At 35.1% G+C, this 25,831-nt stretch overlaps 1 protein-coding gene across 4 annotated transcripts in view; it reads right to left on the reverse strand.

Annotated features, from left to right (window-relative positions):
* PHKB (phosphorylase kinase regulatory subunit beta) overlaps positions 1 to 25,831 on the reverse strand; it is a 194,881-nt gene that overhangs the window by 124,288 nt on the left and 44,762 nt on the right. For all 4 annotated transcript variants that reach the window (XM_057533263.1, XM_007167634.2, XM_007167636.3 and 1 more), the window contains 4 exons: positions 23,457 to 23,556; positions 18,425 to 18,532; positions 15,577 to 15,657; positions 6,667 to 6,782 (listed from right to left, as the gene is read on the reverse strand). In XM_057533263.1, coding sequence (XP_057389246.1) covers positions 6,667 to 6,782; positions 15,577 to 15,657; positions 18,425 to 18,532; positions 23,457 to 23,556 — 405 coding nt within the window. The remainder of the gene's footprint in view (positions 1 to 6,666; positions 6,783 to 15,576; positions 15,658 to 18,424; positions 18,533 to 23,456; positions 23,557 to 25,831) is intronic.

Consider the following 25,831-nt stretch of genomic DNA (forward strand, 5'->3'; position numbering starts at 1 on the left):
GCTAGGTCATAAAAAGAAATACAGCTCCCACCTGGCCTGTGGGTTCTGAGACACTGAACCTTGGAACCTAGCCACCAGGCTGTGAGCAAACTATATGGAAAAACTTCACACAGGTCTTCTGGCAGACAGCTCCTGCCAAAGTCCCAGTCAACACTCTGATACCTGAGTGAGGAAGCCTTCAAAGTTGACTCTAGCCCCAGCCACAACTGATGGCAAACACATGAGACCCTAAGCACCCTAGCTTAGGCTAGTCAACCCTCTGAACCATGAGAGTTAACAATAATAAAAGATTGTTGTTGTTTTATGCTTCTAAGTTCGGGGTTGTTTACTTGAAATAATAGGTAACCAGTTAAGAACCTAAGGCAGCTTCCTAACTGCACATGCACCCAGCACAATCATACCTATCCTTGCATACTTCAAATGGAAACCAAACAGTACCTGCATAAGAATTCTAAATTCTCAGAACCTAAGAGTTAGAGGAGCCCGTAGGAGTCATATGTTCTGACAATGCATGCAAAAACATTCACTGCCAACTGGCTTTTTGCTTAAGGATGTGTCCCCAATGCCCTAGGAGTCTCCATTAGCCCCCAGTGCACCAACGCTTACAGGCATTTAACCTAGTAATACCAGAAAACTTCCACTTACAGTGTGAGGTGTATGTGTTATTAAGACTATTCACAGTATTTTGAGAAGTGAGAGAAAATAACTTATTCAAAAGGCAAATACATAAAAAATTCTGTACTGGAGGAGATACATAATATAGCCAGTCCAAGGTTCTATGTTTAAAAATGATGCAAAAAGACAGTTAAGGGATGAATTTGGAAACTGTCTTCTAAATAAAGCATTACAAAAGAAAGAAACACTGTACCTGGACTAGAGAAAAGGTCAAATTCTTACCATTTTTATTTTCTTTCCCAATGCAACTGGTTGAACAATTGGACTTAATTGAAATTCACAAATATGTTAATTTATTATTTAATGTTAATTTATTTACTGGTTATTTAAAACTCTGGCAACAGCAAGCTATTTAGAAACAGAAGCACACTCCTATTGTCATCTTACATTTATTGGCAAATATAATATGTATGTTGTAAGAATTAGAAGTATTTTACTGGCACAAGACATTATCAGAAAATTATTCCATGATTAGTTAATGCACATATTAATATTAGGTGACTGTTACCAACAGAACATTCACCAATTTGATTCTTGCAAGGCGTTACCTCAACACTTACTTACGGGAACTAAAATAAAGTGAAGTTTACCTGGGAGATAGTTTGTAATAAAGTTATTTATTGCATAAATGAAAGCTTTCCTAGAAAAGATGATGGGTTTGGACTAGGTGATTTAAAACCCACCATGGAATCCAAAAAATTAACTGGCAAGCATGGAAACTAAATTTACAATCTCCTATTCATTAACATTATGCTTTAACTCCCTAAGCTATCCAATCATACTTTCTGAAAGAAAAAGGATTTTACAGTACTATAGTTTTAATGGGTGTTCATGAATTGCTCAGTACAGAAAAAATACATAAAATGAAGCAGAATGGATGGATAGCTGCTTGTATCATAGCTCAATGACTGGAACATCAAAAATGACTTAAGGAGACTAAGTAGTTACTTTAAATAACAAGCACTGTATGAAATAAAATGATCACTAAAAGCATCTTAAACTGAGTAAAGTAGAGCTATGTGGTTACTTATCTGATATTTTAGTGATAGCTTTCTTCATTGGAAAAGCCTAGAGAACAGAACATAAAACCGTAAAACAGAAAAAAAAAAAAACCACACACACAAAAAAACCAATAATCTTTCCATTTGGGCATATATTACTAAATTACTACTAAGTTATTACAGCTTTCCTTTTTGTTTCCCAATAGCCAAAAAATTCAAAGTTAGGTTTGGGATTCAATTCACATTTTATAGAAGACTCATCTCTTCTCCAAAACAGAGTTTTGGTTTAAAGGGTTTAAAGATAGCCCCAAGGAGTAGAAATATCCTTACATAAATGAGGAAGGGAAAACATTAAAATTAAAAACTTGGAGCAGCTAAGAGGACTACCTGGATATGTAACTCTGGGGATTAAGAATTAGTGTTATAATAAATAGGTACCAAAAGAACATATGAAGGAAAATGCAATTAAATCAAATAATATAAGATTTTTAAATGTAAGGGAATTTATTAAAAGACTTAGAGAATAAACAGAAGAAAAAAGGAGAATTATTTGAAATAGTTCCAGACACCCTAGGAGAAACTAAAAGGAGCATGTTGCTTGAGGAAAGTTAAGTCAACAGAAAAATCAGGAGAGCAGCGAATGGTTACTTAGGAAACATTTAGAGTTATACTGAACTTAGAGCAATGGACTCTTTTACCAAATCCCTGAAAAGGGTGACGCTGCTGCAAGAATGGTGTTGGTTAAATGTAATGAGATCACTTTTTAGAAAAAATTCTGAAGTTTATCTAAGAAATGCTAAATAATTCAAGAATTTGGACTAAAAGAGATACCAGCAAACCTGGGGCTGAAAACAGTAGAATCAGGAAGGGACTGACAAAAGCATTATGCTGAATCAAGCTTTACTGATTGCTAAGCAAAGATATCCCTGAAACTTAGCAACATGTCCCCAAGATTGTACACCCTGCTGTTCTTTCAAACCTTAGGAAAACTTTTTCAGACTTTAAATTACAACGTGATACAGTAAAAATAACATTGGATTTAGAGGCCAACCACCTGGAATTCAGTTCTAGCTCTACTCCCTTTTGATTTGTATCATTTAAGGAGTGGAGGGGAGGAAATTATAAAACCTTCTAAACTTTAGCTTCCTCCTGTATAAAAGGTAGTAATGTTTCCTGCTTGGCCTAAATAAAAATTATTCTGTAACTGTACAGTGCTACAGATTGCAATTGTTAGAGGACCACTGAGCATGGATGTTGAAGAGAGAGCCTCTATCCTCAGAATACTATGTGTAGAGACTTCCCTGGTGGCACACTGGTTAAGAATCCACCTGCCAACACAGGGGACACGGGTTTGATACCTGGTCCGGGAAGATCCCACACGTCACGAAGCAACTAAGGGCGTGCGCCACAACTACGGAGCCTGCACTCTAAAGCCCTCGCACCTAGAGTCCGTGCTCCACAACAACAGAAGCCACTGCAGTGAGAAGCCCACGCACCACAACAAAGAGTAGCCCCCGCTCGCCATAACTAGAGAAAGCCAAAGCACAGCAACAAAGACCCAAAACAGCCAAAAATATATAAATAAAATAAATAAATTTACTAAAAAAAAAAGGAATACTATGTGTATGTGTTTTGGGGGCCCGGGGGCAGTAATCTTCTTTGATCAACATGCAGTTTAGAAGGGATGTGCACACCGTGGCAAAAGAAAAAGGGACATTTACCAAGCCAGTGAGCACAAGGCCTTAGTGAGCATCAAGGCGATAGTCAGATTGTGCTCTCTCTGATTCCTGCTAAGGAGGATTGCATGGCAGAGATGGAGAATGGCAAAGAAAGTTAGAGGGCAAAGGGCAGTATGAGTACTTACAGCAAGAATTACTATGTTTTATTTCTGGCTTTCTAAAATTATGAGAACAGCTTAAGGATATAACAAGGATATTGCCTTAAGCAATCCTTGGATCAGATCCAACTAGGCACAGATAGTTCTGGGATGTCTTACGACAACAGACTAAGAGGTGTGACTTAATCCCTTACTGGTAGTGGCTCTACATTCTACTCCCTGGGCATAAGCACAGAACAGATTGCCAACAAACACAGGAAAGGATGCTCAACATCACTAATCATTAGAGAAATGCAAATGAAAACTACAATGAGGTATCACCTCACATGAGTCAGAATGGCCATCATCAAAAAATCTACAAACAATAAATGCTGGAGAGGGTGTGGAGAAAAGGGAACCCTCTTGCACTGTTGGTGGGAATGTAAATTGATACAGCCACTATGGAGAACAGTATGGAGGTTCCTTAAAAAACTAAAAAGAGAACTACCATATGACCCAGCAATCCCACTGCTGGGCATATACTCTGAGAAAACCATAATTCACAAAGAGTCATGTACCACAATGGTCATTGCAGCTCTATTTACAATAGCCAGGACATGGAAGCAACCTAAGTGTCCATCGACAGATGAATGGAGAAAGAAGATGTGGCACGTATATACAATGGAATATTACCCAGCCATAAAAAGAAATGAAATTGAGTTATTTGTAGTGAGGTGGATGGACCTAGAGTCTGTCATACAGAGTGAAGTAAGTCAGAAAGGGAAAAACAAATACCGTATGCTAGCACATATATATGGAATCTAAAAAAAAAAAAGACTAGAGGGAAAAGTTACTGAACAAAGAAAATGAGAATTCTTAATCAAGAGGTTTTTTTTAATTAAGCAATCTTTTTTCAGTTAGAAACCTAAAATTTAAGCAGCAAATCATATTCAAAGGAAATGTTGTTCAACCATGGGATCATAAAAAAAAAAAAGGTTCTGATGAACCTAGGGGCAGGACAAGAATAAAGATGCAGACATAGAGAATGGACTTGAGGACACGGGGAGGGGGAAGGGTAAGCTGGGACGAAGTCAGAGAGTGGCACTGACATATATACACTACCAAATGTAAAATAGCTAGTGGGAAGCAGCTGCATAGCACAGGGAGATCAGCTCGGAGCTTTGTGACCACCTAGAGGGGTGGGATAGGGAGGGTGGGAGGGAGATGCAAGAGGGAGGAGATATGGGGATGTATGTATATGTATAGCTGATTCACTTTGTTATAAAGCAGAAACTAACACACCATTGTAAAGCAATTATACTCTAATAAAGATGTTAAAAAAAAAAAAAAAAAGAAAGAAAGATATTGGTCTCCCACCACTGCTGCCATCACTGCATCCATGAGTGCCACAGGGCTCAGGTCTCCTGTAGTTTCAAAACAGACCATTGTGGCAGCAGAGGTGACATATCTAAAATTGGCTTGTGGATATCTGAGCTAAGAAGCATTTGGGGAAAAAAAAGGTTTGAAGTTCTTTTAAGTGTTCTACCATGGAAAATTAGAAGATGAATGCTAAATGTATAAAACCCATCATCCAAAGCTAAATGGCAAACTTCATTTCCCATCCATTTGAATAAAATGGGCCTGCTACAATTAAGGTTAATTTTGCATGGAAAAGGTAGCAAAGAACATCACTTAATGATCTTCTAAGCCTTGAAATAAAATTCTTAATGATTCAATTTAAAGATGGCACCTCAGTCACAGGAAAACATGTTGGAGCCTCTGTTTTTTTCACTAGGGACCTCTCAATACCCTCACTTTCTAGGGTTAATGGTAACTTTTACCCAAGGTTCTTTCTGAGTTTACTACAATTTTTATAAATAGGAAAAACCCTACTCCAAATATTTTATACTGAAAATAATGTCAGTGGGACCACACTGGCATATATTAAATATTTATTAAAAAGCAGAAAAGGGGCCTGATAAATCATAAATACTGAAAAGGTAAATTTAAAAAAATCACCTTTTCCAATCATATAAACTTTCTGTCTTGAATTTGACTGATAATCTGGAATGTTGAGAACTTATAGCTGAAATATAATGTTATCTTCCTATTTTTAGTATTGGCCAGAATTTGTTTAATGTCTGAATTGAACTGTACCACAAACTATTTCTCTCCTTTACTGTCTTCCTTACATATTGCTATTATTCTACTCTGTACTATAAAAATGCCTCATATGAATCATAAAACTTATAGAAAAGTTTGTATGTTAGCTGTCTGGAGTTAAATGAAAAATCCTTTTTGTTTCAATCTTTGTTATTAAAATATTCTTAAATATGTGAGTATACTTACATTTCAGTGTTTACTTATGCCAGGTGTTCAAATGCTTTATATATACTAACTCAATCATTACAACAACTTTATAGAGTACATTACTATCTCCATTTTATAAATCAGGAAACTGAGGCACACAGACCTTATACAGCTAGTCATCTGGAGCCAGTTTTTAGTTTACTAATATCTTATATCGGCTTAATTTTTTGTGTGTAATTAGTCCTTCTATCCAAAAAAGTACAGAGCTGCAGATTCCTCTTAACCAATGTTTCCTAAACTGTTTCTTCAAGTCTCAATAAAGAGACTAAACTGACCTATAGCTGATAACCTTTAGGTTCTTCAATCTTTTACTGCGAAATGGATAGGACTAATTGAGCTGCATTTTTTAGTTAAACAAAATATAAAGGGTATGAGTATCTCTTGTTATGATAAAAATCAGCTCTATAACACGAAAGGGAATTTTACATGCAATGCATACACAATTGCTGTTTGGCAATTTTAATGTACTTGATCTTTCAAACAGTGTCATTTCAAAGAGGAAAAAGAAAATGACTTGGTTGAGCAGAAAGGCCAAGCCTTGGACTGGTTACTGATATGCATGTACTGACACCTTGGGAAGCTGGGAAAGACACCCTGCTCTTTTCCTGCATCTGTTGATGGGCACTGAGAGCAGGCTTTTCCTTTAATTTTAAGTGAATTTCATCTGAATCACATATAGAAAAAAAGGAGATGAAAATTACATAGAAACCAGAGTTCCAATCTAGTTCTTTGATTTTTATTCATGCTCCACACATTTAAATTAAAATAAACAAACAAACAAACACTCAGAAATCAGCAAATTACCTCGAATGCAGCTCTGTGCTGCCATTATTATATTTGCTTCCTCTTTCCCAGACACCAAAGTCAGGCACACGGTAAACTCTTTCCACACAAAATACAAGGTTCTGAATAAAAGAGACCTAAAAGAAAAGAGATGAAACATAAGGACACGTGAAATAACAGGACCTTTAGATATTGATAAGAACAATCAGATATTTGAAAATTTGGATTTGAAATTCAAAATGTATTTGCCAAAAAAAAAAAAATGTATTTGCCTACCAACACTTTTTTAACATGCTGAAATTTTTGTGATTATTACATTACTATGAATACGCTCTTATATCCGGTTTTGCTAATATAAAGCCTAAAGTGAGAACCTAATATAAACAGTACAGAAATAAAATTTAAATCCTGTCAATGTTCCAACTACAATTCTTCAATGATGGATCTACCAACATTATGGTTCATGAGGGCTGTGCATCTTAAGAATTAAGAAAAATATAAAGCACTGTTTTATACTAGATAATAATATTTGGAATCTAAAATGTCAAATGTTAAAGAAGTCTAACACTTTGGAGATAAAAAGGTATTTTTCAGTTCTAAAATGAGTCAGTCTCATGTTAGGTCAACCTAGAGTCTTGAGTTTATTACTCATGGAATCTGATCTTCCTTCTTCCTTTTCTATAGCTATAGGTACCCATTTTTATACACTCAAAGCTTACAGTTGGAGATAGGCCCAACCAATAGGCCAGGAATCACAGCTTTCATGTAAAGATTTCAAACATTTGATTAAATTTATACTTTCAGTAGTAACTATGGAAAGCAAAGATTACGGTCAGTTCTTACTTAATAAAAGTTTATTCATTTTAATAAAAACAATATCTTATGTGGGCTACTGGTCCTAATTACAGGGTTTTTAATTTAGTCATCATGTTTGGTTCAATACTGCATACTGAATATGTGCATCTTGTCTACCCTTCGTCTCGCTATCCCTCTAAAGTGGCAATACATATTCCCCGACCTCCACCCTACACACCTAATTAATTTAATGTATATATTCTTAAGAATGACACATAATAACACTAAAAACCAAGGTAAAGTTCCACCAGTAGACTAGAAACTTTGAGAAATTATAGAAAAAGGGAAAGCAGTAGGGAAGAATTGGTTGAGAAATCAGAGCAGAGGAAAACACAGCCTCTTAAAATGATTCTTCCTTGCTCTCTAGGGTCTCTAGCAAGTCTCTAAGCCCAGAGTTAACAAATACATTGATCAAGAGTTGACCAGGAAGCAGTCTACATACGTTCTCTCACAAATGATGAATGGCTGAGGCAGCTGAATCCCTGACCTTTTCATTCTCAATCCCAACAGAGAGATATTTGCCCTCAGAGCCAAGAACAGCTCACGCATTTCAGTGAAGGAAAAAGCAATTAGGGTGTTGGGGCCTCACAGAAATATAACAGAGCATTCTAGGTTTTCATAAAACACAAACCTATCCTGTCACTTCTCCACCAAAGAGTGAAGCAGTACACACCTCCAGTAAACTTTTTTTTACTTCAAATATTGGGGAGGGTCTTCCCAGCTTTCCCAATTTCTTGTTACCTTACCTATTTCCCTAAGGAAAACCTGCCTATATAAAAATCCTGGTGTAATTTCATAAAACCTGATGTCTTCAGCTTTTCCATGGTCTTTAGAGTTATTTAGATTCTATAAAACCTACAGGAAATACTTTATACTTGTCAGGTCTCCAAGTTAAAAGATTTGAAACCATCTAAATCCTTCTTCCTCTTATGAAAAACTTCTTAAGTATATAGTCCATATACTTGCTTCTTCCCCCTCTTAGGAGGACTTTAGGACCAGGGCTGGGCCCAAGTGAGGCAGTCTGCTCAGGCTGCATGAATGGTGTAATAGTTGGCCAAGAAGCAAGAAGATATTTTTGGCTAATAAGCCCCATAAGTAAAACTAAAATACCACTTACATTCCAGTTCCGCAAAAAAGGAGTTTAGAAATTGCCATTCCACTTCATCCTAACAAATAAAAAGCTTTTTAACTCTTCTTGGATCCATGAGAGAGGGGAGGACACGGAGCAAACTGCTGCCCCAAGACTGGAGAGATCCACAGGCGGAAACAGTTATGGCTCCCTAGAGCATAGACTCATGAGCAGAAACCACCTAGGGTATCAGTGATGGGGTAGTAAAACCTGAACTGTAACTGACAAATTGTTAGAGGCTCACTTAAAAACTCTTGAAAGTTAAAAAGTCCAGGGTGACACAGTCATAATGGGGTCCCCACAATACTGTGAGATTTACCTCCAAGAGCTCAGCCAGGCTCCCACAGAAAATATCCTAGGAAAATCCCCTGTGGCTTCCAGCAAGGAGAGGGGAAAAGTAACCATTTTGAAATACATTGAAACATTCTGTTTTTCTTAAGAGGGTCTCCCCTTAGGGGAAACTAGTTAATCAAAGCCAGACCTGCTGGGCTATTTTCAGAGCCTAACTGACTCGGGAAGGGAAATACCCAATTCCAGCCAGCTCTAACCTTCCACATGGGGAACAGAAATTTTCAATTCCAGCCTACCAGAGCCATCCTGCCCTACCTAAGGGGAGAGAAAAAAACTGAAAACACTTATGAAGTTCATAGTCCAGAGGCACAGGCTAACTAACAGACTGGGACCTAATCGTAGGATTATAGAAGGCTAACTAAAAGACTGCCTAGGTCCATGAGCTGATCACGCCCTCTTTGAACCGTTCCTCTAAAACTCCTCACTATCTCCTCCAGGTAGGTACACACAGTTTTGAGGGCATTAGCCCACTGTGGCCCCCTTAGCCTGGCAAAGCAATAAAGCTATTCTTTTCTACTTCACCCAATAAATAAATAAATAAATACTGCCTAATCATAGCAAAATAATAGCAACAATGTATTGAAAACTGATTATGTTTATGACTATATCTCACGTGTGTATATGTTTATGTATGCTTATATATAAATAAAATAAATGACAGCAAAGATACAAGGGATAAGAGGAAGGAATTAGGACTATTTTGTTATTATAAAGTACTCACACTATGTGTGAAGTAGTATAGTGTTATTTGAAAGTGGACTTATTTGTTGTAAAAGTATATTGCAAACTCCAGGGCAACAAGTAAAAAAAGTAGGAAAAAAATGAAATGTAAATGATATGCTAAAAAAGGAGAGAAAACAGAATCATATAAAAAACTCAATTAGAGCAAAGGGAAAAAAAGAGTGGAAGACAAAAATAGACAAACAATAAGGGCAACAAATAGAAAACAGTAACCAATATAGCAGATAGTAATCCAACTATATCAATAATCACTCTGAATGTCAATGTTCCAAATGTACCTATTAAAAGACAGAGATTATTAGAGTGGATCAAAAACCATGACTTAACTATATGTTGTCTATAACAAACCCACTTTCACTATAAAGACACATATAGATTTCAAATAAATAAATGGTGAAAAATATACTATGCTAACACTAATCACCAGACGAGAAAGCTGAAATAGCTATTTAATTTCAAACAGAGCAGACTTCAAAGGAAGGAAAGTTATTAGGGATAAAGAAGGGCATTACATAATAATAAAGGAGTTGATTCTCTAAGAAGACATAACAATCTTTAACATGTATATGCCTAACAACATCAAACTGTGAGGAAAAAAAGCAATAGAATTGGAAAGAGAAACAGATGAATTCTCTATCAGAGTTTAAGACTTCAACACCTCTCTATAAGAAACAGATCCAGCAGGCAGAAAATCAGTAAGGATATAGTTGAACTCAATGACATCACGAATCAACTGGATATAAAGGACATTCACAGACTATTTCACTGCAGAACAGCAGAATATATGTGCTTCTCAAGCTTACATGGAACACTCACAAATACAGACCACATTCTGGGTCAAAACCACACCTTAACAAATGTAAAAAGATATAAATCACACAATGTCTGCTCTCAGTCCACAAATGATTAAACTAGACATCAATAACAGAAAGACAACTGGAAAATCCCCAAACATGAAGATTGAACAACATAATACTAATACTATATGGGTCAAAAAAAAAAAAATGAAATGAAACAGCTTTTCAAAATTTTAGGGATGCAGTGAAAGCAGTGTGAGAGGGAAATTTATAGCACTGAATGCATATATTAAAATAGAAGAGATCTAAAATCAATATTCTAAGTTTCTACTTTAGAAAACTAGAAAAAGAGCAAATTAAATCCGAAGTAAGAATAAGTAAAGAAATAATAAGAATTAGAACAGAAACCAAAGAAATTGAAAACAGGAATTTAAGAGACAAAAACAATGAAACCAAAAGCTGGTTCTTTGAAAATAAAATAAATAAGCTTCTAGCTATGCTAACTAAGGAAAAAAAGAGAGAGGACACAAATTACTATTAACATAAACAAAAAAGGGGACATCACTACATTTCCCGTGGCAATTAAGAGTAAAATAAAGGAATACGAAGAGTAACGCTATGTCCATAAATTTGATAACCCAGATGAAATAGACCAAGTCCTTGAGAGCCACAATACAACAAAACCAACAAAAAAAGAAACAGATAATCTAAATAGACCTGTATCTATTAATGAAATTGAATCAATAATTATGATCTTCCAAAACAGAAAGCATCAGTTCTAGATGGGTTCACTGGTGAATTCTACCAAATGTTTAAGGAAGAAATTTTATCAATTCTCTACAATCTCCTTCAAAGGATAAAAGCAGAGGGAATACTTCCTAACTCATTCTGTGAGGCCAGCAATACCTTAACACCCAAACCAGACAAAGACATTATAAGAAAACTACAGACCAATATCCCTCATGAACATAGATGCAAAAATCCTCAACAAAATATTTGCAAATTGTGCTTCCCTGGTGGCGGAGTGGTTGAGAATCCACCTGCCAATGCAGGGGACATGGGTTCAAGCCCTAGTCCGGGAAGATCCCACATGCTGCAGAGCCACTAAGCCCATGTGCCAAAACTACTGAGCCTGAGCTCTACAGCCCGCGAGCCACAACTACTGAGCCCGTGTGCCTTAACTACTGAAGCCCGTGTACCTAGAGCCCAGGCTCCACAACAAGAGACGCCACCACAAGGAGACACCTGTGCACCAAAACAAAGAGTAGACCCCACTCGCCACAACTAGAGAAAGCCTGCACGCAGCAACGAAGACCCAACGCAGCCAAAAATAAATAAATAAAAATAAACAAATTTATAAAAATATATATATATTTGAAAATTGAATCCAAAAAAGTATAAAAAAGAATTATACCACACCAAGTAGAATTTATCTCAGGCATGCCAAGCTGATTCAACATTAGAAAACCTATTACTGTAATACATCACAACAAAAGACTAAAAAAGAAAAATCACATGATCATTTCAACAGATGAAGAAAAGTATTTGACAAAATCCAAAACTGATTCATGATCAAAAACTCTTGGTAAACTAGGAATAGAGGGGAACTTTCTCAACTTGAAATGGACTATCTACAAAATATATACAACTAAAATCATATTTAATGGTGAGAAACTCAATGCTTCCTCAGTAAGATCAGGTACAAGGCAAGCATGTTCCTTCTTGCCACTCCGTTTCAAGATCATACTGGAAGTCCTTGCTAATTTAATAGGGCAAGGAAAGGAAATAAAAGGTATTCAGATTGGGAAGGAAAACATGAAACTGTCTTTGGTGGCAGATGACATGATCATCTATGCAGAAAGTCCAAAACAATCAACAAAAAAACCCTGGAACTAATAACCAAATATAACAAGTTGCAGGATACAAGTTTAATATATAAAAGTCAATTACGTTCCTATATATCAACAATGAGCAAGTGGAATCTAAAATTAACACCCCCAAAAATGAAACAGGTATAAATCTAAGGAAATATATATAAGATCTATATGAGGAAAACTACAAAACTGATTAATGTCATCAAAGAAGGACTAAATAAATGGAGAGGTATTTCATGTTCGTGAATAGGAAGACTCAATATTGTCAAGCTATCAATTCTTCCCAAATTGATCTATATATTCGATACAATCCCAACCAAAGTACCAGCAAGTTATTTTATGGATATTAACAAACTGATTCTAAAGTTTTTACAGAGCAGCAATAGACCCAGAATAGTCAACCCAATTTTGAAGAAGAACTAAGTTGGAGATATCACACTACCCAATTTCAAGATTTACTATAAAGCTATGGTATTCAACACAGTGTGGCACTGGCAAAAAAATAAACAAACAGATCAAAGGAACAGAAAAGAGAGCCCAGAAATACAACCCCGTAAGTATAGTCAACTGATCTTTAACAAAGGAGCAAAGGTAATACAATGGAGAAAAGACAGTCTCTTCAACAAATGGTGCTGGAACAAATGGACATCCTCATTAAAACAAAAAAATGAATATAGAGAGAGAACTTATATCCTTTACAAAAGTTAACTCAAAATGGATCATTGACCTAAATGTAAAAGCAAAACTATAACTCCTAGAAGACAACACAGGACAATATCTAGATGCCCTTGGGTATAGAGATGCCTTTTTAGATAAAACGTCAAGGAAACAATTCAGGAAAGAAATAATTAATAATCTGGACTTCAATACAATTAAAAACTTGTGCTCTGTGAAAAATAATGTCAAGAGATTGAGAAAACAAGCCACAGATTGGGAGAAAATGTTTACAAAAGACACACCTGATAAAGCACTGTTATCCAAATATACAAAGAACACTTAAAACTCAACAAAAGAAAACAATCTGACTAAAAAAAATTAATTAACATTCTATGTTTGCAATGCATATTTACAATTCTGTGATTCTGGTATTCTAGCCCTTGAATACTTATAACCCATACCTTTGTTTTATACCCAATTATGAAATATATCCATTTGGATTTTCCATTAAACACCATGTTCTAAATTCTTCCACCATTTGTAAGTACCTCTCAATTCTGTTTTTCACCGTAAGACCACTGGTTTTCTATGCTCTAGGTCTAGAAACACATCTGTGGCTACTGTGTCTTCTTTATCCCCCATATCATTCTGACACCAAGGTCTGCTATTTTTCACACCATTTTTGTTGTCAAAAAGGTTCTGTGAATCTTGACACAGTATCACAATTCTCACGTCTAACATTCAAACCCTCCATCATCTTCCCACCCTAAGCCTGCGTGCCAATTACTCCACAGTCTGGCAGGAACTGTAGATTCCAATTGGGCTTGGTCTTGCTCATTTCAACTGAAACACTTTTCTATGAACCTTCCTTTAGTCCCAGTTCAAATCTCCCCTACTTGGGGAAAACTCTGACTTCTTTCTCCTAACTCAAACTGCACTAGACCACAGTTCTTAATTTTTCTTTGTTTAATGTGTTTTTCCCCTCCACCTCTAATTAGTATTCAGGTCTACCATCTCTTATTTACAATACGAAAATCCCACAAACTCTGAAACTCATTTTTTCTTAACTCATTTGTCAGCAAAACCCATAACTGACATCAGATTATCTGCCTTATTTATCGTACTTTATGTGAATATGCATATGTCAATGTAAAAATATTAAGGTGCTATGTATGCGGTTTTGCCCTAAACCCTGCTGGGGTTATAACATAAATAAGGTATCTTATCACCTTTTCAAAACACACAAAAAAAATTGATATCTAAAACTTTTTTGGTCCCAAAGGTTTCTCCTTCTTTTTTTTAAAATAAATTTATTTATTTATTTTTGGCTGCATTGGGTCTTCATTGCTGCACGCGGGCTCTCTCTACTTGCGGCAAGAAGGATCTACTTTTTGTTGTGGTGCGCGGGCTTCTCATTGCAGTGGCTTCTCTTGTTGCGGAGCACAGGCTCTAGGCGCGCGTGCTTCAGTAGTTGCGGCTCACAGGCTCTAGAGCGCAGGCTCAGTAGTTGTGGCGCACAGGCTCAGTTGCTCTGTGGCATGTGGGATCTTCCTGGACCAGGGATTGAACCCGGGTCCCCTGCATTGGCAGGCGGATTCTTAGCCACTGCGCCAGCAGGGAAGTCCTAATTTCTTCTTATCATTATTGTTTCTTTATTATATAGCTACACTTCTAAAGAGGTTTTACTTATGTGTATTAAAAAGGCACAACTGGATGAATGTATAAGATTATGAACTGCTAGAGGGCAGGACTACATGTTCCAATTTCACAGCACCCTCAGTGCAGTTCAGTGATGACTGTGGTGTTTAGTATATGATACAATTGTTCTCCCTGCATGGGTCACAGGAGAAAAATAATAAGTATATAGTATACCTGCTCTTTGATGGAATTCTCACTGTATAGACCATCTCAATAATGAAAGCTTTTTGCTCCAACTGTGGCCATATTTCAAAATGTGTTAGCACATGGGTCTGTCTGTGTGTTTGTTCAAGCATTATTGCCTATGAAAGAAATGTTTCTCAACTTTGTCATATAAATTATTTTCAAATACCCTAATAAGAATAAGAACATGATACTTATCTTTTGGAAAGCATCAAGAACTCTACTGAGGTCGGACAAATAAAAATAATAAAATATAATAAACGTATTTTTTTAATTTTAAAAGGATGGGTTACAAAAAGCAATGATATGAAAGAAGACATAATAATTCTGAAAAAATCTGCAAATGCTATTTTATTTTCATTGTTACTAAAATTTCTGAAAGTTACAAGTTTTATTTCAGATCACCTAAAATACAGCCTTCAGAGGAGCAAAGTTTTATAACCTCTTACATATTTTGTACATTTTTAAAGTGCTTTGCATTGAAAATATAAAGACTTTTTTGCCTGAGTATCCAAAATCCAGTATCTGGCTATATGAATTTAAGAATAATCCATTTTATACAACTAAAAATAAGTTTGAAAAAGTAAAAGAAGAAAGATATTCTCAGAGATGAAATTTAGTACTAGAGAATTTGGGGAAATCATACCTCATCAGTGTTATAGATAATCTGGAGTCCTGAGGAAATCATTTCCACAAGGTAAAGGAGATAGAGTGACACTGCATTTATCTGAAAACAAACATTATAATAGGTTAAAGGAAACAACAAAAATACTATCTTATGAAATTAAATGTAAAAGCTAAAATTACAAGTCTTTTGCTCTAGTAGTGGCATATAAAAACTATTTCCTTTCCTATGAAAAATAAAGGCGCTGTGGATTTAGTTCATAATAAAATCTCAACTTTGTATGTAAAACTCTAAAATCCTCAAATTCATTGTGATGGTTATAAACAGCTAATTAGGGACTATTTTTACAACATTTGCTTTCTAAGATGTATTTTTAAACTCTAGATCTAAGTACTTCTACTTTGAAACAGTTTTGCCCCACAGGCAGCTATGTAATGTCAATCCAACTCAAATGTACGTAAATGAAAAAACTGTTTGGCAATTAAGACATTAGGACTATGCCAGTACACCATAAACCATAGGCAGTGCATCTTGTATTCAGAGAATACAGAACTTATGTAAGCAACTGCTGGAACACAGTAATCAATAATTTAAAATCTATTTATGAACAAATGAGTTTTTTCTCTTAGTTTATTAGTTTATTAAAGATAAACATTATATGATCTAAACAAAACAAAGAAAAAGACAATAATGTCCACTTTAACCAAAAATAAAGATTCTCATGGAATTCTGAATGGGATGTTCTAAATTTTCTAGAGAAAACAAGCAGTGAAAGATAAATACTACAACATGGACAAACCTGGAAAACATTATGCTAAGTGAAAGAAACCAGTCACGTAAGACCATATGTTGTATGATTCCATTTATATAAATGTACAAAATAGGCTTATTCACAGAGACAGAAAGTAGACTGGTAATTGCCTAGGGTTGGGGTCTTTGAAGGAGATGGGGAGTGACTGCTAATAGGTACAGGATTTCTTTATCGGGTGATGAAGATGTTCTGAAACTGACTGTGATGTTGGCTGCACAACTCTGTGAATATGTTAAAAACCACTGAGTTATATACTTTACACAGGCGAACTGTATATTATGCGTATTATATCTCAATAAAGCTGTTATGTAATAAACAAACAAATAAATAAACGGGAAGCAGTGAAAATTTTTCATTTAGCCAGCAAACTGCTAACTTGAGTTAAAAACAAAGAGAAGGCAAGATGTAATTTTCTCCCCATATAATTCTAACCCAAAAGATTATTACCCACTAACAGCCTTGGTACCTTGTGCCTTCCTTGACTCTCCTCCAGTCCTTTCTGAATAATTGACAGAAAGTTGGGGCAGAAAATTATTTGTGCCCTAGATGCCTTGGACAAAGCAGCCCTGGGCTGCCAGGGCCTACCAGTGGGGGTAGCTCTCTCAGGAACCATGACTATCGTGAACATCTCCTGATTTCCCAGCACTCAAAGTCCAGTGTGTGTTGGGGGTCTTGTCAAGGTCCAAGTGGGCCACATAAAAAGACAGAGGATTCCAGTTTTTAGGTATTTGAGATCAACATCAACTCTTGAGGGACTTTTCTCAGAACACAGTAGGGAAGAGTTTCATTCCATTGCCAAGGTCACCCAAATATTTTCTTAGAGCACTGACACCGGCCTGTCAGAAATGACCTCAAAGAAATTTCATTACTATTGACAGCCACTTACAGCAACACCTCAAAGAGCTCACTGCTCTGACTTTCAGGAGGCTTCTGTGAGAAAATAACAGTAAGTGGTAAATTGTACAGGGACTACCAAATAACAGGTTGACCAGCATTTATTTGAAAGCTACCATGTGCCAGGCACTGAGCTTAAATTCTGAGATACAAAAATAAATGAGCCACTATCTTCTGAAAACCCTATGTCAATAGTAAATGTACTTGTCAAAGCAAAAGGTACAGAAAACCTAATTAGGTGATAATTACAAGGAGAAGGTTGAGTAGCTACATATTCATGTAACACTAAATCTCCAAGGAACAGGTTACAAATAAGTGTAAGAGTTTCTGCTGCCTAGAAATGGGGACACAACTTTCTGTGTTTGGAGGAGTCATACTAAAGTAAGACATTTCAGATCTCTAGAGAGAGAGGAACGATACAAAGGAGATACTCTTATTTTAGTAAGGAATATATGAATAATAAGTATTCTATCCTAAAGACTGCAGAACCAAATGATGAACAGGAAGAAAATCCATTAAAGATAAACAGCATATATAACATTTGTATCCTAGAAACAAGGCAATAGGATGTCCTGCTAAAAGGAGTACACAGATGTGAGAGAAAAAGTGAAAACAAAACAAAGTCTTATGGTGTATTCTTAGCATATAACATTTATATACAAAATTTAATATAGTATGTAAGATAAAATTTATAGACTCCAGAAATGCCTTTGGAATTACATTTTAGTGGTATGTTTTTAGCTTTACTGAAGGTTGATATATTAAAAATGAACTGTCATGTAACAAAAACTTCTGATTTGCTGTTATATTACTGCTAATTGTCTTTTATTCCCTAGTTCCTAAATATTGAAATTCCTCTAAATTTGGTAATAAGAACAAGCTTTTGTCACTGAAAGAGCTGTAGGACTCCTTCTTCTAGATCGTAATAATATTATAATCTATCCACCTGCCCTTTTTGCTTTTGGACCAAGAACTCAGTCAAATTTAATGTTCAATCACAATACCTAATTCAGTCCTGGTGGGATTTCTTCATTTCATGGTTGATTTTCTACTACTGTTTTGAACAATTTATGAAATCTACTTTTTAAGAATTGTAAATAGCCTCAAATCTTCTATGATGTAGAGTATAAATGGAGAAGAAAATTTGTAATCTTCTCTTTTTACCTGAAGATGACCATATTCCTCATAGGAGAGAATCTCATCTCCTGTATGTACGTTGAAAACAGAGTGAAGACATGTTGTCGGGCGTGGATCCTGCTTAAACTGCTGGACCTAGAATCAAATATAAAATTTGAATAATGCTACTAATTCACATTCTCATTCAAGATCAGAGATTATAAATTATTTTTCAAGACATTTTTTAATGGGGAAAGCAACAGCTTATAGACAGAGGATAGAAAAAGGCAGAAGTGTTATTACTTTTTCTAAAGAAACAAAACACAGACAACTCATAACTATTAATTTAACAGTTAACACGATTGTTAAATACTTAATTGATATTTCACAAACATAGAAACTCAAGTGTAATAGGGAGCTTGTTAATGTAGTAGCATTGGCTTTTGTAATGTTTTGCATCTTATTTTAGAGTCAAATAACGGTTTATTCTGTGGGACAGGATTTCAGGGATTGTATCCCGCTGTACTGCTATTTGGAAATGCTTACATGACACTCAATGAAAGGCGACATTCTAATTCAGTAAGTGTTCAAAACTTCAAATGCTTTTTCTTTCTCCAAGGATCACAAATTGTAACCCATGCTCTTGTCAACGTGTTTTCATTTCTTTTGCCACACATACTCTCATTACTAAGGCACCAATTCCAAGCGAATATAGGCCATACCTTTACTTATTAACTAAACAAAAAATTTAACCATTTTAGAATACTAAGTAATTACTAAATGACAAAAAGACAAACTCCAAGGACAAACAGATATTAATTCAATTCGGCAAACATTTACTGATCAGTTGTATGCCAAGTATGCCAAGTACTAGCTCCTGGAAGTATGAGATGAATAGGAACAGAGAATGAATAGAATGACACACAGCTCTATGTAAGGCAATGACTTCCTTCTCTCTTTGATGGTATCTGGGTATTCACGATCTTGTCTTGTTTCACTTGGCTAAGGAACCACATAGAACCATATTCTCTTCTCTACCTTTAAATTTCTTCTCCATCCTTAAAGTCTTATCTCAAAAAAACAAAACAAAACCTTCTTTTATAAAGTCCCTTCTGAACCCCAACTAAAATTCCTTCCTCTGGACTCCTACATCAGGGTGCTTATCCCTCAATTGTTTTTCCAGGCTTTTATTTTTATTAGTTGTCTGTATCTCCCACTATCTTGCAAGCTTCTAGAAGTTACACTGTCCAATATGGTAGCCACTAGCTACATGTGACTAATTAAATTAAATTACAATTATATAAAATTTAGAAATTCAGTCCTTCAGTTACACTGGCCCCATATCAAGTGTTCAACAGCCACATGTGACTAGTGCCTTCTGTAACTGTTCAACACAGTAACAGAGAACATTTAGATCATCACAGAAAATTTATTTGACAGTACTGTGCTAGAGGGCTAACACACCTTTGCACCCCCAAGAGCCCTGCACAAACAAATAAGCTCTCCCTATGGTTGAAATCAACAAAATGAAAGTCACGACCTATCAAAAGATAATCAGAAATGAGAGAGTGAGGGTAAAGGTAGGGATGTACATCCTCTATCTATGTAGTGACCAAGTTATCCAGTGTTAACTCAGAGAAGGTGAGAAGGCTACCCCTTCTCAGTATCTGAAACTGCTGGCAATAGTCTTAGACCAGCGGTCCCCAACCAGGGACCGGTTTCATGGAAGACAATTTTTCCACTGACCCACTGGTGGGGGCGTGGGGGGTTGATGGTTCAGGTGGTAATGAGACTGATGGGGAGCGGCAGATGAAGCTTCAATCGCTCGCCCGTTGCTCACCTCCTACCGTACCACCCAGTTCCTAACAGGCCGCAGACTGGCACCCATCCACGGGCCAGGGGCTGGGGACTCCTGTCTTAGACTACACAAATAGAAATCAATGTGGTCACTACTTTCACAGTACCATGACTATTATCTCAAAGTGTTGAACATTATTCTGGGCTCATAGACAAAAATGTGGTTAAATTAAAACAAAATACATTTTGCCCACTTGATAAGGATCTAGATGGATAAGGTTTTCTTAGTTTAATAAAGTGATTGCTGCAGTTGACAAGGCAGTGTTTGTCATTTGTCTTCAAGACACACAAGTACCCAGCATGAGATTTTATATTCATTCAATCACTGTGTCAGGGGAAAAGCAATTACTAAATGATTAAAGATGCTCAAGTGGGGAATTATATAATTATGCTTTGAGTCTTAAAGCTGTTACAAGACAAATAATTTAAAATTTCAGAAAAAATAAAAGACCCAAACTCTATAAGCTTTGACAATTAATGGGGCATACTATATGTAAAATATAGACAGAAAGTACTCTTGAAAGCAGTCAAAATCAAGAGGACATCAATTAGTATTGTATGATATCTGGCATTTGACAAGTAATAATAGAGAATAATTAAAGTAAAATTTTCTAGATTAAAAAAATCTAGAATAATGTTTTTTCTTCTTGTATTTTATTTAGATTTTTCCTGAAAACTTTAATCATTGTGAATCAGCAGTTTATCGTTCAGGAAAAGGTACTGAGTATGCTGTCATCCATTCTTAATTTATAGACTTAAAATATGCACTTAGGTAGGAAAAATCATCTCATAAGGGAATCCTGGAAAAATAAACTTTATAAAATTTTAATGATTTCTCATGAATTAGAAACTACTTGGTAGCATTTTAAACAAATAAATTTTTGAAGGAGGTAGAGACAGCAACATTCATAGCCTATTGTAAAGCAAATCCCTGCCCTCTGAACTACTAACTGCAGACTGAATCAATTTTGAAATCTGAATGCTTCTCCTTAAGAAGTGTTAATAAAAATAGGTATATGAACATTTAAAGGTAAAAAATGACCTAATGTTAATTAGTAGAAATTAATACAAGCAGCAAGCCAATAATAGAAATCAGATTGCTCTACATTCTTCAAATCAAGGAAAACGCTATTCACTCAAATTCATGATAAATTATCTCCTTTAGGTAGTATTATTAGAAAATATGTCAGGAAGCGTGCTTTACAATGAGAAGCAACAAAAGTGGAGAGCCTTAGACTTTCGAAGTCATGATTTTACTTCAGAAGATGAGCCTTAAGGTCAAAGAGCACATGAACACTACAAATATGCTTTACTTTAGTTTTAAGTGAAGGCCAAAAGATATAATTTCATATTTAAAAATATGGTAACTGGGGGTGGGGGTGGTGGGATGAATTGGGAGATTGGGATTGACATATATACACTAATATGTATAAAATAGATAAGTAATAAGAACCTGCTGCATAAAAAAATAAAATTCAAAAAAAAATAAATAAAATGCAATTTAAAAAAATAAAAATATGGTAACAGTCTCTACTGCTATGGAGTCATTAAGGAAATGGTGAGCACCAATAAGAGGTGAAGGTATGGTGGGACACACTGAGCTGGGTGCATGGTTCATTCCAACTGAGTTGTATGTGGATTACAGTAATATCCTCCATGCCTACTCTAAAGGTTATGGGACTCAAGAAAGATTATGACAATGAAAATGTTTTAAAATTTGTAAAACCCTACATTTTGTAGTATGCAGAAATACCTAATCTTAATGTGACCTACACCTTCTTACAACTCACACTTATTTTAATGGTCTACCATCATACCTACATAAGGCAAAAAATGATAATCCTTTGTAATATAAGGAATTCAAGACAGCTTAAGTCACACTCAAGTGTATTCAAAAGAAAACATAATTGTGAGTACTGGTTAGTAAAGTTGAAAAATATTTAGAAAAGGACATTAACAATTGGTTAAATAAGTCACAAAGAAAAAAATTTATACTACATCATTTTCTTCCTTTTGATAAACAATTATAATTTAAGTCTGTCAGCCTGGTTAGCAAACATACAAAATTCATGGCTCTCACAATGTTTCCTTGAGAGAAAAGTTGAATTCATAGACATAAAGCATTCATGAAATGATAAATGTGAAATAAACAGTAAACTTCTCACATAAGAAAAAATAACTTAAATCACACTTACTTCAATCTATATGACATACAAGTTTAATTCAAATATGTCAATATGACATAATACTTTAAGCACTGAAAAACCTTTATAATAATGATTTGCAAAGTCAAATCTCAGTAGACAGATTATAGGTTTTTCATATATCTCTATTATCAGCTGTGCATAAATTTACTTTCTCGGTAAACATTGTTTGGTTGCCATTTTCTGGTGACAGAATATAAGTGATTTTTTTTTTTTCATTTTGACTTCAGATACAGGTCTTAAAAAAATGTGCTATCACAAAAACAATATAGTATTCATATGACAGAGATACACAAAGCATTAAGTGATCAAAATTGCCTGCATTAATTACTGAAGTGCATCTTTGCTAATGAATCATCAAACCTGGGAGTGGTCTTGGGGAACCATGATGCACTGATGTAAATATTCAATATATGGATGCTTACTATATTAGGACCTAGAAATACAGAGGTGTAGGTAAGTAGGGGGAATATCACATTATATTTGTATAGAGCTTTACAGTTTAAAAAGTTTTATTATGCATATTATTTCTTTAATTTCCAAAATAACCCTGTAAAGTTTGCTGTTTTCTAAGCCTATAATTCCTGCCCTCTTTACATGTAAATGAATGAAGTTATTATAGTCTTAAACTAAAGTTCACTTAAGCCAGAGTATTCACATGTCCAAAAGGAATTTTGATAAGGATTTTCTTAAGTAATACAATATTGGTTAGAATTATGGATATAGTGAGGTTCCTGAGAAACTGAGTATTTATCAAGCAAACACCAGATGCAAAATACAAACAAATTCAAGCCCAAATAGCAGTTCTCAATCAATCTCGCTTAAGGTATTTCTTCAATTTCAGTATTTCAAAACCCTGGGCTGGGAAGGCAGAGCTGTTTTAACCTATCTAGACTGCCCTAGGAAGTGGCTTTACCTTTTGAAAGTACATTCTTCTTCAGAAGATGCTATTGCTATATTGGTTAAATTAATACCTCAGAATAATGTGAGAATTTCAGTCCACACTATAGTGTTTTTACCTTATCGGCCTGACGCATATAGCAGTAGAGAATTCCTCTCATACATTTTATAGCCGAGTGCTCCAGCTCGTGGGTCCTTCCCTTGTCATCATCAATGCGCCTGGGTGAGAGAGATAACTCATGAGACAAATTGAAAATGCATTTGAAAAGGAAGCAGAGCTTTTGATAATTAAGTATTTAACTATCTAGCTAGCTAATCCTATGTTCTGGCGACATCTACTAATTCTGTAACAGTGAAATCCAATTTCCCAGCAGATGTAGAAATGCTGGGGGAAAAAAAAAAAATCCCATGATGAAACTTGCACAAATTTCTCCTTCTTTTAAGGAAGTAAGCCAATTGCTTTAAAAATAGTATATAATATTTTCAACACTGACTTGGCTGAAACTTTAAAGGATATTTCTATATTGGAAAAATCCACCAAAAGATTTTTTAAATTCACTGTTACAGAGTAGAGGCAATTTTAAATATCAATCCCTTTAGGTTATGCAATGGCCACTTGGATTCAATGAAGTGTAGATTAAGGTAGGCACATGTCTTCTTTGTTCTGCCATGTGTTTAATAATGCCAGGCCGGGCACTTCAGTCAGGAATGCCTTCAGTTAAAATATGCATCCAGTATGATACATGATGCATTTGGGCATAAAGTTTTATATTCTCAGGTCTTAGTTTAAAATCAATTGACCATAGTTTTTATCTCTTGCTTTTAAAAAGAAAAGAAACAGATAACACCTAACTATTAAACTAGGTTGAGATGTCCTTCTGTCTTTAAGTTCCTTTATTATTGATCAGTGGCCTTCAAAAAAGATGAATGAGAGTTACCCACCAATGAAAAAAATAGAAGTAGGTTATTCATTGTTTTACTAAATCTTAACTAAAATATCTGGCCATCATCTTCACTTGATAAAAAACATCACCTGTCTCCTTATTTAAAAGTATACTATAATTACCTCCTCTTTCAATTACAGATCTCACATACCAGCAATGGAAAGAAGGATGATCATTTTAACATAGTACAGTGAATGTCAGTAAAGAGTAAGTTATTTGTCATTAGAACATCATTCCTCCTTTCATATGCAGGCGCTAAAGTAAAACTAGTATGATTCTGCTCTGTGATATATTTTCCCCCCAATGTCAGAGCCGAGTGTTAATAGAAGCAAATTATGGCACGGATAACAGTGGACGGGGCACTGATAAATGAAGGAAACAGCACATCTGGAATATAATGAGCTCAAAGAAATGTTCTGTATATAATTCCCACCTCACCTTAAAACAAAGAAATAATTCAGAAAAAAAAAGTCAAGTTTTTCTAAAATTGCCTTTAAAATAATTATCTGCCCCTAATTTCCACATACATTAAACCATGACTAAAATATTCCAGAATAATTCAGCTGCAATAAGGAATCCTATTTCAATGAAGCTTTCGTGTTTCTCCTTTGTTCTGCAAATAATAGTGGTAACCAGAAGAATATTTCTCTTCTGACTTAGAAAATAAAAGAACAGTTGCATTTGAGTAAAAACATTTAGGCAATTAGTATATAACTATTCCCTTTCCTAAGAGTTAAAATGAACCTAGTGATCCAAAATAATTCCTCTATTTTCTACGAGGAACTGGCAATATTCTACTCTCTTTAGCCAGCTCTGTGGATGCACATTCAAGTTTTAATATGATCTCAATAATACTTTTAATTTTAAAAAACAGATAAATAACTTTAAATTTAACTTTAGTCAATATATTGATCACAAGCTATGTGGAGATGTTGATCAGATATTTCTACAATATGAAGTCTTGAGTTTATATATGAACCAGAATTCCATACTTATAAATATATAACTAGTGAAGAAACTAAACACTTGAATCCTATCATTGTTGCATTATTTCCACACAGCCAAACTTCAAGGAAAAAAAAATAAGAATACTGTTTGGTCATGTGACTTGACTGTTTACTAGCACTAAGCTAGGGCCACCTGTTATATTCAGTTCCTAAAATAGCAATAAGTCTGACAAGGGAGGGAACTGGCTAACTTCTTGCATGAAGGCATCCTCTCTCTCCCTTAGACAGTAGTGCAAGGTATCTTGTCTGCCTTGAGTTTTTGTATTTCTAATATATGCACATTTAAACAGTCTGAAAGTACTTTTTCAAGTCAATACTCTTTTTAAAAAAATTACTTACTCTTCTCAAATGTAAAAAGTAAAGAAAACTAAATTCCATATTTAAACCCTAATTTAAAGTCATGATTTTTTCTAGACGTTATATTAGAAAGAACAAAAAATGCGAAAACCCTACATGATACTTTTTAGTATGGCATAAAGTATAGGTTCAACTTTCTTTTAACAGATTTTGTATAACTGACTAGGTTCAGGAACAGTTTTAACC

This window comes from Balaenoptera acutorostrata, chromosome 19 (assembly GCF_949987535.1).
Source record: "Balaenoptera acutorostrata chromosome 19, mBalAcu1.1, whole genome shotgun sequence".
Lineage (NCBI taxonomy): Eukaryota > Metazoa > Chordata > Mammalia > Artiodactyla > Balaenopteridae > Balaenoptera > Balaenoptera acutorostrata.